The sequence below is a fragment of the Myotis daubentonii genome, chromosome 2 (assembly GCF_963259705.1).
Source record: "Myotis daubentonii chromosome 2, mMyoDau2.1, whole genome shotgun sequence".
Taxonomy (NCBI): Eukaryota; Metazoa; Chordata; class Mammalia; order Chiroptera; family Vespertilionidae; genus Myotis; species Myotis daubentonii.
In genome coordinates, this window is record NC_081841.1 from 93,078,000 (window position 1) to 93,091,811 (window position 13,812).

At 38.6% G+C, this 13,812-nt stretch overlaps 1 protein-coding gene across 4 annotated transcripts in view; it reads left to right on the top strand.

Annotated features, from left to right (window-relative positions):
• C2H12orf4 (chromosome 2 C12orf4 homolog) overlaps positions 1-11,473 on the top strand; it is a 58,914-nt gene extending 47,441 nt beyond the window's left edge. For all 4 annotated transcript variants that reach the window (XM_059683834.1, XM_059683837.1, XM_059683835.1 and 1 more), the window contains exons 12-14: positions 9,621-9,678; positions 10,249-10,316; positions 10,914-11,473. In XM_059683834.1, coding sequence (XP_059539817.1) covers positions 9,621-9,678; positions 10,249-10,316; positions 10,914-11,006 — 219 coding nt within the window. In that variant the 3' untranslated portion in view covers positions 11,007-11,473. The remainder of the gene's footprint in view (positions 1-9,620; positions 9,679-10,248; positions 10,317-10,913) is intronic.
• Positions 11,474-13,812: the final 2,339 nt, after the last annotated feature.

Below are 13,812 nucleotides of genomic sequence, written 5' to 3' on the forward strand. Positions count from 1 at the left end.
TGGTTATGGACTTCATTCTCATTGTTATATGTCATTCCATTGTGTGAATTGTAAGCACAGAGCTTACAATTTTACTATTACTGTTTTACTATTTTGGGACATTGGGTAGTTTCCAGGTTTTGATTATTGTGAGAAATGTTTCTATGAACATCCTATACATACATGTTGGCATTTCTGTTGGGCATATACTTAGGGATGGAATTGTTAGGTTTCAGGGTGTGCATATGTTCCACTTTGGCAGAAACAGTCAAATACACCCTCAGAGTGGTTGTAACCCACCATTGCTTTTGAATATGAAAAATGAGAAAGCCAGAGTAGTTCTCACCTTCTGATAATGACTGTGAAACAGATTAATACAAGTATTTTAGGTACCTCAGTGGCACATACTTGGGAGTAAAGAATAATTTTGCAATTTCCTTCCTATTCAAAAACTCATAAAATAATTCTGATATCTAACTTCCAAGACCTACAGTGAAGACCTGTATACCATCTAAATCGTAGTCACCTCTACAGTTAGCCTTACCCTAATCAGAAGATTCAAGTTGAGTCGTCAAGGTATGCCCATTAACTTTAGACAGTACTGTCTGCAGTTTAATCAGAATTGACATTTTAATTTCACAAGTTTAGGATTTATTCTGGGTGTTCAGTGCCCACTTATCATCTAAAGCAGGTGTCCTCAAACTTTTTAAACAGGGGGCCAGTTCACTGTCCCTCAGACCATTGGAGGGCCGGACTATAGTTTAAAAGAAAACTATGAACAAATTCCTATGCACACTGCACATATCTTAGTTTGAAGTAAAAAAACAAAACGGGAACAAATACAATATTTGTATTTGCATGTGGCCCGCGGGCCGTAGTTTGAGGACCCCTGATCTAAAGTATAGCCATAGATAGCAATAGGGCCCAATTTTCTGCCTCAGTTCCAAAGTCTGAAGTATTTCACATGATCCATTCAGCTTTTTCAATGGCTTTCTTTCTTTCTTTCTTTCTTTCTTTCTTTCTTTCTTTCTTTCTTTCTTTCTTTCTTTCTTTCTCTCCCTCCCTCCCTCCCTCCCTCCCTCCCTCCCTCCCTCCCTCCTTCCCTCCTTTCTTTCTTTCTTTCTTTCTTTCTTTCTTTCTTTCTTTCTTTCTTTCTTTCTTTCTTTCATTTCAGAGAGGAAGGGAGAGGGAGAGAGAGAGAAACATCAATGATGAGAGAGAATCATTGATCAGCTGCCTCCTGCACACTCCCTACTGGAGATCGAGCCCACAACCTGAGCATGTGCCCTTGACTGGAATCGAACCTGGGACCCTTCAGTCCACAGGCCAATGCTCTATCCACTGAGCCAAACCGGCTGCAGTGGTCGGCAAACTGCAGCTCGCGAGCCACATGTGGCTCTTTGGCCACTTGAGTGTGGCTCTTCCACAAAATACCGACTTCTGCACATGGGCCACGAAGTTTCAATCACACTGTACGCACACACATGGTATTTTGTGGAAGAGCCACACTCAAGGGGCCAAAGAGCCTCATGTGGCTCGCGAGCCGCAGTTTGCTGACCACTGGGCTAGGGCATCAATGTATTTCTTTCATAGTGCGTTCTCACGGGTGTGACAGTAAGGTTGTCACTTTTGCCATTATTTAGAGCTCATGATAAAAAAACTTTCTATACTCTTACTAGCCCACTATGTTGTATATCCCATCTACTATATAATATACGTATACTAAGATTAGTTTCCAGAAGAAAGCTCCTTATGTAACTGTGTTCATGGGTTGGAAGGCCACATCCCATGAGGATATCCAATAAGTCACGTTTTTTCATGACCTTAACAACTTCTAAAGCCTATGGTTTACCTTTTTCAAGTATAAAAAGCCATACTTTTTAGGTGCTGGTTTTAAACAGAGAAAAAATGACAAACATGTCTGGGATGGAGTCTCTGGGTAGACAAACGGGAGATTTAAAAGCAACTAGGATTATATATGTGTGGATGCATAATGTCTAGCATTTCCTTTCCGATTCATATGCTGCTAAGCAGAATTAAGTTAAAGTAAATGGAATATGAGACTGGATCAAAGACCTAAATTATAAGACCCAAGACAATAAGTTACATAGAAGAAAACATAGGAACCAAACTTATGGACTTTGGTCTTAGAGAACATTTTATGAATTTGACCCCAAAGATAGGGAAGTAATGGCAAAAATAAATGAATGGGACTATATCAAACTCAAAAGCTTCTGCACAGCAAAAGAAACTGACAACAAAACAAAGAGGCAGTCAACCAAAGGGGCAATGATATTTGCAAACAGTAGCTCTGAAGCTCTGTGCTTACAATTCACATTAGTTATACTCGAGTGAGAGTGATGGTTAGTCTTAACCTGGGCCTGAAATAATTCAGAGGCTAATCATAAGTATCAGTATGTTATTTATAATAATAAAAGCATAATATGCTAATTAGACCAGATGTCCTTCCGGACGTCCTTCCTTCCAGACGAAGCCGTGGCAGGCAGGGGCCGAGGCAGAGGTAGCAGAGGCCCCCGGCTGCTGCAGTGGCGGGCGGGGTCAGGGCCAAGGCCCTTGCATGAATTTCATGCATCGGGCCTCTAGTAGATTATAAGACAACTGTCAGATAATGCTTTGGTATATATAAAAACGAGTACATCTATACCAGTGGTCGGCAAACCGCGGCCCGGCAAACTGTGGCTTGTGAGCCACATGTGGCTCTTTGGTCCCTTGAGTGTGGCTCTTCCACAAAATACCGGCTCTTCCACAAAATACCGACTTCTGCGCATGGGCCACGAAGTTTTAGTCGCACTGTACGTGCACACCCGCACGTGGTATTTTGTGGAAGAGCCACACTCAAGGGGCCAAAGAGCCACATGTGGCTCAAGAGCTGTGGTTTGCCAACCACGGATCTATACTAATAAAAGAGTAATATGCTAATTAGATTGGACGTCTCCCAGACATCCTTCCGGACAAAACCACAGTGGCGGGGGCTGAGCCAGAGGAGGTTAGGGGCGATCAGGCCGGCAGCGGGGAGCAGTGAGGGAGTGATCAGGTTGGCAGGGGAGCAATTAGGAGCAATCAGGTCGGCAGGGGTAGCAGTTTAGGGACAATCAGGCCGGCAGGAGAAGCAGTTAGGGGCAATCAGACCAGCAAGGGGAGCAGTTAGGGGGCGATCAGGCCGGCAGGGATGCAATTAGGGACGATCAGGCCAGCAGGCAGAGGCAGTTAGGGGAGTTCATGCCAGCAGGCAGAGGCAGTTAGGGACAATCAGGCAGGCAGGCGAGTGGTTAGGAGCCAGCAGTCCCAGATTGCAAGAGGGATGTCCAGCAGTCAAGCATCCGCCGAGGGGTCCCAGATTAGAGAGGGTGCAGGCCGGGCTGAGGGACCCCACCCCCACCTCGTGCACGAATTTCATGCTCCGGGCCTCTAGTTACTTATAATAGTATAAATAGTAATAATTCCTTGATTCTGGTTACTTTCATGGTATTTTAAAAAGTGGTGTATTTTAGAGAAACATTTTAAGGTGATGCAAATACATACTTGTTCCTATATATGATCCTTCAATAAAATGTTTGACATAAGTGAAAGATAAGTAGGCCCTTAAGGAATAAAACATCATGATTAATTGAAAACCAGCAGAAACAACCAAACATAGGAACAGATATACAAAGATTTGAAGCACCAGAATGGACACAAACCATAAAATAGTTGATAACTGTCTTTAAAAAATGTTTAAAAAGCTTAAAATGTCTTCAGGTAAAAAGATGCTATGAAAAATGACCTAGCAACTACAGAATTGAGCTTTTATTTACCTAAAGAAATTTTTCAAAGATCGAAATAAATGGAGAGGTAGTCTGTGTTCATGGTTTGGAAGGCTCAATACTTTTATCAGTTCTCCTTAAAGTGATCTATATAGACTTAAATGTTAATAGAAGTCCATATAATTACTTTCAACAATAAAGAATTTTAAAACAAAAAAAACACCCAAAACAATTAAAAATTAAAGATCCCTGAATGAGAAACTTAAGCTTTTGAATCCTATTTCACCTGATAGATGATATTAATAGGATCCAAGATTATATTTGTCAATTTGAAAAAATATCTCCCCAAAACTACTATAGCTTTTTTTTCCCAACAGATGGAGAACCGTTAGCTTGCTTGAGTCAATAACCTTCCAACTATTTTATCTAGCAGCCTACCAGTAAACTGTTTTTGACAATGTGTAAACTCAATAATATTTATATGTTGGTGTCATTAGTGTTGGTCTTTGCAACTGAGATTTGATATTACAAATACATCTTGTTGTGATTCTTCTAGAGTCTAGCATCAGGAATTTTTTTAATTTTAAATAAAATATTTAATATCATGACAAAAATTCATATAAGGCAATTTGGAAGATATTAACAAAAATTCTAAAATTTAGATGAATGCATAGAACCTAAATTTTGAAAAAGAACAAACTTGGGGATCTTACACTAATTGATTTCAAAACTTACTATAAATGTATAGTAACCAATACAGTGCTACATTGGCAGAAGAATAGACTATGGATCAAGGAATAGAATGGAGAATCCAGAAATAAATCCATGCATATATGATCATTTGATTTCCAGCAAGGTTGCCAAGGCAGTTCAATGGAAGAAAGGCTAGTGTTTTCTCTCTCTTTTTTTTAAATTATATTTTTATTGATTTCAGAGAGGAAGAGATAAGGAGAGAGAGAGAAACATCCATGATGAGAGAGAGTTATTGATCTGCTGCCTCCTGCACACCCCCTACTGAAGACTGAGCCTGCAACCTGACATGTGCCCCAACTGGGAATTGAACTGTGACCTCCTGATTCATAGGTACTCAACCACTGAGCAACACCAGCAGGGCAAGGGTAGTGTTTTCAACCACTAGTGTTGGAAGAATTGGATATTCATATAGAAAAGATAAGCTTGAATTTTACCTCACATCATTCATACAAATTAACTTCAAATGAATCATAGACCTAAACCAAAAAAGCTAATACTATAAAACGTCTAGAGGAAAACATAAAAGAAAACCTTGATGACATCAGGTTAAGCAAAGATGTGTTAGGACACACATACACACAAAAGCCATAAAAGAAAAACTTAATAAATCATACTTAATTAAAATATAAAACCTTTTTTATCAGAAGATACTGTTAAGAAAATGAAAATGCACATTTCAGACTGTCCCATGGCCTTGGATGATTCGCTGTACCTTTCTTGGTGTCTTTTTTTAAAAAAAATAAAGGTTTCTTATGAAATATAAATTATATACATTGTAAAATTCCATGAAAACGTAAGACATTATTATTGTAGTTTTAAGAACTTTCTGTATTTCCTCTTAGCTGTAGGTAGATATTTCTTAGTCATCTTGCTCTCTCTGTAGATTATTTTTTTAAACTAGGGAGGAACAAGTCAAAATACAAAAAATCATCACTGTGCATGTGTATACTCCCATACGGCACTGTTCCCCTTTGTGAATTTTGAAGCGGAGAAGTATTGTTAATATAATGTAAACATCAGAAAATTTCACTAGTCATTTTCATAAGCTTCCAGAACTTTGGAAAAGAGGATTCTGGACATTTTAGTCCTCTCAGTAACTAGACCCCTTTTACTTATCAATTTTAAAGTATTTTGGACACAAAAAGTAGTTTCCTATCAAAGTCTTTCTGTAAAGAAAGTCACTTTCTTTTTAGATTTCCATAAATAATGATTCACTCAACCTAAGTTTCTGAGCATCTATATGCTCAGTATTATAGAAATATCATAAAGGTAACTAAAAAATGGTTCACACAACTTAAGTAAAGAAAACATAAATCCCATCTTCCTACCTATTTCTCCACACACACCCCTCCAAAAAAGACAGTGAAATGTGATTGTTGAGATAAAAGAAAGAAACGACACCATTCATAGCTGGGGAAGTACTTTATGAAGGCGAGGGAAGTTAAGCTGGACATTGGAGAATGAAGATCAGATGTCAACAGATGGAAATAACAGGAAGGGCATTCTAGGTGGAAGAAATGGCTTGCGGCAGAGTGTGCGGGGATGGGTGACAGCATTACAGATCATATTCAGGCAAAGGTGGGCAGATGTGTATGAGTGAAACCGTTTTTAAATTTAAAAGTCTAGAAGCTGCGGTGGTTTTGGCCCTAATGTAAATAGCCTTGAGTACTAAATAAAGTCTTAGATATTATTTATGAGACAATAGGAGGCAATTATAAGTTATTAAACAGGAATATAATATGATCACAAATGTACTTAAGTTAGACAAATCAGTGTTTTGGAGGGGGGTTGGAGTCCAGGAAACCAGGTAGGGAGTCATAGCAGTAAGTAGGCATGAGGTCCAAGGATCTTGAGAGTTTGGTCAAGAACTAGGATAACTGAGTGACACATCAGCCCCCAAGAAGGGTTGGCAAATTTCATGAAAAAAGGGAAGTGGTCATTAATGGGAATTATGCCAGAAAGGTCAATCAGAATAAGATTGAGAAAGGTTTTGGTAATAATCATTGAATTACAACTCAACATCTAAAGTAAAGATTCATGAGTCCCTACTGATTAAACATGATTGGATAAAAAAAAGAAGGAGGGTGGGGAGGGAAAAGGGAAAGGGGAGGGAAGAGGAAGGGAAGGGAGGGGAAGAGAGGGGAAGAGAAGGGAGGGGAGAAGAGTAAATAAATCTCCCATGCAGAAGTCCAAATAATTTATGTACATACTCCATCCTTAAGGAGGGGCACAAAAACACCTTCACCTTTTAAGTGTGTGCTGCACACAGTGGATGACTTCTTTCCAAAGAGTCCGGTGTGGAAAGTTCGGGGGAAGGGATAAATTTACAATGGAGAAACATAAAAAACACTACCAGTACTTGTACCAGGTGATCCAGGTCAATAGCAACAGTCATAAATGTTGTTGACAGTATGTACGCTTGGTATGATGCCATGAAAATGACACTTAAGCACTGTAGACTTCCTACCAAAATCCATAGTGCAAGTCTAATAATCACAAAACCCTCAGGTAAATTCCAAGGTAAGGCATCCTACAAAATCTGACCAGTTTTCCTCAAAGCTCATCAAAAACAAGGAAAGTGAGAGACTCACAGGCAGGAAACCTAAGGTGACATAATGACCCAATATGCTTTCCTGGATGTGATCCTGGAACAGAAAAAGTCATTAGGTAAAAACGAAGGAAATCTGCATAAACTGTGGATTTTAGTTAATAGTAATGTAGCAATAGTGTGTGTGTGTGTGTGTGTGTGTGTGTGTGTGTGTGTGTGTGTGTTTGGGGGGGGGGGTGTTATAGGATGATTTTTTTATTGTACTGCATTTACAAAGAAAACAGACAATGCACTCAGTACAAAGAATAAAGATGTATTTGGGGTTTTATTTTTATTGGCAGCGACTAGAAACCCTTTAGTGAGATCATGACAATATGACAATATTATGGCTATATTCAGTAAAGGTACATGGGGTAATTGCAAGATCAAATTCTACAGCTGCTTCTTTCTATGGCTTCCAATTCATCTGGCTCCTGAAATGATAGGGAGATAGCATTTATTTGTTGGAAAACATTTCCTAAATGAAGTTCTAGGTTCTTAATTTTTTTCATGTCAGTTGTTAAAATGAGGTCTTCTATTTGTGTGTGTATATATGTTGATTATTTCACTTAAATATCATGACCAGAATTTCTGTAATTTCATAAACTATTATTTCACAGTGTAGAAAAGAATTCAGTTGTAGTAACTCGTATATATGTATTTATAGTGTCCCAAAAATGAATAAAGGCAGTGTTTATTAAAATACATTTCATTTTCAAAATTGAGCTATCAACTGTTAAAGTGTGTATACATTTTTTGGAACATTCTGTCCCAAAAACTCAAAGTGAATTAGAATTGCTAAAGACTTTTCCCTGCTATGTTTGCTGTAATCTGTTCTCTTTATTCTTGATAGGTGGCTAAACGGCCTCACTCTTAGTGATATATTAATATATTAGTTAATAGTAATGAGTGTGGGAGTTAATAGTAGGGGAAACTGGGTGTGAGACTATAGGGAAATTCTCTATCATTTTCATAATTTTTTTGTAAACCTAAAACGTTCAAAAAATAAAGTCTCTTTTTAAAAAACATTCAGGGTAATGCAATTTTGGATCTATTAAATTAGTAATAATGTTGAATAATATTTTAAGTAATATTTAAATGTCCAGATGCTATTGAACATATGGTGAAATTGGATGGTGCATACATTGCTAATGGCTAATGTAAATTGAAAAAACTTTTAGGGAAGGACCTAAATTTTATAAGTATACCAAGAAATTACTCAAAAACAAGATATAAAGCCCTGGCCAGGCAGCTCAGTTGATTAGAACATTGTCCCAATACACCAAGGTTTTGGGTTTGATCCCTGGTCAGGGCACATACAAGAATCAACCAATATGCTAAGTGTCTAATCGCCTGGTCGGCCATTCAACCAATCAAAGCATAATATGCTAATGATATGCTAAGGCCGCTCAACCGCTCGCTATGATGTTCACTGACCACCAGGGGGCAGACAATCGGTTGACCAGTCCCTATGACATGCACTGACCACCAGGGGTCAGACGCTCCAACCAGCAGGTTAGTTTGCTGCTAGGGTTGGGCCTATTGGGATTGAGTAAGACGGGCCAGACATGTCCTGGAGGCCTCTCATGGTCCCTCCCTGGCTGGCCAACCTCCTGCATCCCTCCCCTGCCCCAATTGTGCACCGGTGGGGTCCCTCAGCCTGGCCTGCAACCTCTCGAAGTCCAGGACCCCTTAGGGCAGCGGTTCTCAACCTGTGGGTCACGACCCCTTTGGGGGTCGAACAACCCTTTCACAGGGTTCACCTAAGGCCATTGGAAAACACATATATAATTACATACTGTTTTTGTGATTAATCACTATGTTTTCATTATGTTCAATTTGTAACAATGAAATTGGGGGTCACCACAACATGAGGAACTGTATTAAAGGGTCGCAGCATTAGGAAGGTTGAGAACCACTGCCTTAGGGGATGTCAGAGAGCCGGTTTCAGCCCTATCCTGCAGGCCAGGCCAAGGGACCCCACTAATGCACAAATTCGTGCACTGGGCCTCTAGTATATGAATAAGTGGAACAACAAGTCTCTCTGTCTCCCCCTTTCTCTCTCAAATCAATCAGTAAATAAAAAAATACAGATAGATATGTATACTCACACATATACATAAATATATCCACTGCAATGTTATTAACAAATAGAAATCTAGCTATAAGGGGCTGTTTAAATAAATTATGATATATTAGTTCAATAAAACAACAGTTTTTAAATTGTGTTCTGAAGATTCCCCCAGAATCCTAGCCCTTTCTGTGGGGGGGCAGGGGGGAGCGGTCAGCAAGATTTTTATTAGTTTTAGTTCCTAATGCAATAAATACGTATAGTACATATAGTATGTATGTATAGTACAGCAAATGGAAGAAGTCATGTGCCTTAAAAAACACACACAGAGAATCCAGCTAAAATTGACTAATAGTTACCTGAATTTGTTCACAAGCTGGATGATCAACATTATAGATAATTAAGATCTGAGTATGTATTTTTTAGAGTTCTTTAGAAACAAAATTTGTTTTGTTTCTGTTTCTAGGAAATGACTATACCATGGTGCTTAAAGAGAGCAGAACTTGTGTTTAAGTGTGTCAAAGGTGAGCATAACTTTATATTTAACAACGACCTATATATCTTCCTCCCAAATACTCAAAATAGAGCAACCCAGGAGGACAATTGTGAACGTTACTCATCATCGGGTGCCTCAATTAAATGGTTTATTAAGCAAATATTTCATAGCAGACATTTTCTTACTTATCCTTTCCTAGACACAAATATTCAGCCCTCTTCAAATACAAGATATTTTGATATTATTTATATTTTGCTCTGATTATAGCTTGTTCTTTATTGTCTTTTATTCTTTAAAAAAATAGAGCCATATGTTTAGCCTTCGATAACTTATTTTGCTTTTATTGTATGGAGACTGAAAAGGACTTGAGAAATCATAAGTAAGTGTGTTGACAATGCGACGTTAAACATGTCTGGCATGGCGAATTCCGGGTGCAGATGTTTATCTGCCCTGTAAGCTGAGCCTCTCTTGCAGTAAATGACTACATAAAAAGTCAAGACATGAAGCCCCACAATGAAAATTTCGTATATTTCTATGAAGGGCTAGGCAGGCTTGAAGCAGAACGCATAATTCAGCAAAGTCTACTGTTCTGTTTTAGGTTTCATGATGGAAATGGCTTCATGGGACGGCGGAATTTCTAGGACAGTGCAATTTCTGGTACCACAGGTGTGTTATCTTAATATATCTCACCCCAATTTAATCTCTTTTACAGTATTTTTCACAGATATAGTGAGCACACTGCCCTAAACTCAATATAACACAACAAAATGCTAACAGCTCCCTCTTTTTTAAGTGTTTGGATGCCAAAAAGGCACTTAGTTTATTGTCATTGATGTTAGCATCTACCATTCCGGCGATCTTTTTATTTAACCCCAAAACCAAACTTGACTTATTTGCCCCTTTTCCCCACATATGTGTTACATAGATTTTGAAGAGCTCATAGATAAGGGCAACAGCAGAGAGTGGCTCTGTATTCTGTGTGGCCCTTAGCGAATCAGTGGCACTTTTAAAATTGATTATACTAGTGTTATCTAGGGTCTTTCTGATAATCAGACCTTATTTGATAGGAACAACATATGTTCTCAGAGGAGGGAGCGAGGAAAACACTCCAGTCCTTAGCTGCGCAGTTAAATCAGTCGTGAAAGATAATTTTTACATATTGCACTCTATGTCTAGAACTAGTTCCATAATTTAAAATATTTTAAATGTTTAAAAAATCAGTTATGATTTAACAAATACAAACTTTTTTTTAACCTCCTACAGAGTATTTCTGAAGAAATGTTTTACCAACTTAGTAACATGCTTCCCCAGATCTTCCGAGTATCATCAACACTTACTCTGACATCCAAGCACTAAACCCTTATATATCACCATGCTGGCAGAAGAGGACTGTTAACCTCTCCAGGAACTTGAGCTCTGCTGGGATTCCGTCAAGCAAAGATGCCCAGAAAGAGAACTTGCGACCCAAGCCACCAATCAAATCATGATAGATGTCTGTTAAACATTCCAAAGACTCATCTACCGTACAGGCTGATGATCAGCCCCTGATGTAAACATTTATTGTTAAAGTCTCTATGAAAAAAAAAAATGTCTTTTCCTGTTGTTGTATCCTATCTGTGAATATTAGTAGGTTTAAACTTCCTGTATCTCGTGCAAGGACACTTGATGTAGGAGAGTGTTCACTGCATTTTCATAAAGACATTTGTCTTTTCCCAAAGGTCTGAATCATATCAGGTACAAGACTTAATTAAGCATACAAATAAAATCTTTCCTCTATCTTATTTGTCAAGTGAAAATTAAAAAGCACTGAAATACACATTACACATTTGGACGTCTTGTGAAAATCTTTTTTGTCGAAACACAAATATATGAGACATATACTTTTTAAAATTCTTCTCTTTCAAAAACTTGTTTTTAATGTACTCTTACTAAGGTTTTATAAGTTCAGAGTCAGAAAAAGATATTGGATTCTTTTCCTCTATCTCATCTTCCTTATGTGACTTGCCCTTGTCTGTTAGTAACATTTCGTGAGCTGGGAAAATAGTGTGCTTATTTGCAAGCCCAGTGGAAAGTTATTCTAATCCAGCACCTGGTAGTATTGTAGTGCCCATCAATACTGACAGTCAGACAATGAGGATCATTTTTATTTCTCCCTCCTGTTGTCTGCATTCTCAGCGTCTTTAACCATTCTTCTACTTGCAGTTTTTTGCTGATATGATGTCCCCATTTCTGTCTCTGCTGTTTCCTCTCCTTCTCCATTGTTTTTCTTTGTAGAATAATTTTTCAAGTGCTGCATATCGCTTATGTATCCCACCTGTAACATTTGCAATGAGCACTCACTACACTGACCAAAGGCATTTACAAAAGCAATCGTTTTGTCAAATTCACATTGTATGGATGTTGTAAATGGCCAATGGAATGATATGGAGGACCTTTGACATGATAAAATGTTATAGTTTGTTTCCAAGAGACAAAAAGCACTCGATTAGTATGCCTACATATAATAACTCAGAGAAACTCTTGGCATACAAAATGCTTCCCCACACCATGGAATGTGTCTTGATTTTATACTCAAGGAAATGACTGTCCAAGTAACCACACTAAGGAGTTTATCCACTCCAGACTGTGTCCATTACAAACTAACACTTTCCAAATCAATCCTTTTTCAAGGAACCTGGTGATCCCAACCAAGAAAAGGGTAGGTAGGTATTCTACCCTTAGAGCAAGAAACTGTCTTCCAGACACTACTGTTACCATTAAGACAGATTCTAATGCAAAGTAAAGTAGAAGTAGAAATTAGGGGTGTGCTTTAGCAGTGTCAGAGACTGTATGAGTTCATAATGTGACAGGTCAGGTTGGAGGCGGGTATAGGAGGGTCAGTCAATAAAAGGCATTCAAAAAGGCATTGAGACTGCACAGAATTTCTATAAGTGTATAGCCAACATCTTAAAGGGTGCATCCAGGGTCAGGGTGTGGGAGTGAGGGTTCATTCGCAGAAACTTGGTGAATGCAGCTGCCCAACCCTTTCTTTGTCTCATCAGGGCTGTTTTATTAAATTATAAAGTGGTAGCTTTCACTCCAGGGCAACTTGAAGTTTCTATTTGGCCTATGAATGAAGATGAATTTAAGTACTCATTATTCATATGGCAAGATTAGAATAATACTTATGTTACATCACTGATAGGAAGACACACCAAACACTAAGTTAGCAACATTATATAATGTAAGTTTCTATGCACATTTAAAAAGTGGGGGTTTTAGTGAAGCAGTAGATGAGGAAGTCTGGAGTTCTGTATTTGGACTGGGGAGGATGAGTGTTCTAGAGGGCTGCTTAGAAGAGAGTGGTTCAGGAACTTCACGAATGATGTGAAGAAGGAAATTTAGTAGACTGCGACTAGGCCATTCTAGGTATGAGGAGCAGACATAGAATGAAGGGAGGCAGTGATAAATGGTCAGATGTTGAGAGAAGCTGACCACAGGAGCCTTTTGGGGATGGGGATGGAGTTAGAGGGCCTGGGCCTTAGCACAAATAATGGTGAAGTCTCTCAGCGGGCATGAATTTTTCTATTTGTGTAAACAAATATTCCGAAAACAATGACAATCTGGTGGTCAAGGCCTTCAAAATATGTTTGGGGAATCAAGCAGGAGTATTGAGCCTCAGGTCTCATTCTGCTGCTCTTTCCCCCTCCCCCCATTTCTGTTCTCAAAGCACAAAACCAAGCAAAGCTGTAACCTTGCCATTGATCAAGAAGTGCGGTACCAGGTGTGCTCAGCATGGCACTGTGACTAGGATGGAAGAAATGCGTGAAAAAGAATTTCAGCAGAAACAACTTGCCAGGGAATTGGCAGGTCTCAGCTATCTTTTGTGTCACTTCAGTTGGGTCCTGGCTAATTCTCAGAGGAAGAAAAAAATGTTCCACAAAGGAAAGATGAATTTACAGAAATATGCCTGTGCTAGAGGCCCTCTGAGAATCGGCAGAGCTGTGCTGGAAGAATGGACAAAGATAAAGAGTGAACCTCAGGGCAATTTTTAGTTTCTAGATGAAAACAATTGCTTTTCTCTTATTTAGTTTTCCCATTTAAATGAAATTGGACTGCTTTGCTCAAAAGAAATTGTGGCACTGTAAAAATCATTATAATAAAAAAATACAACTATTTAAAT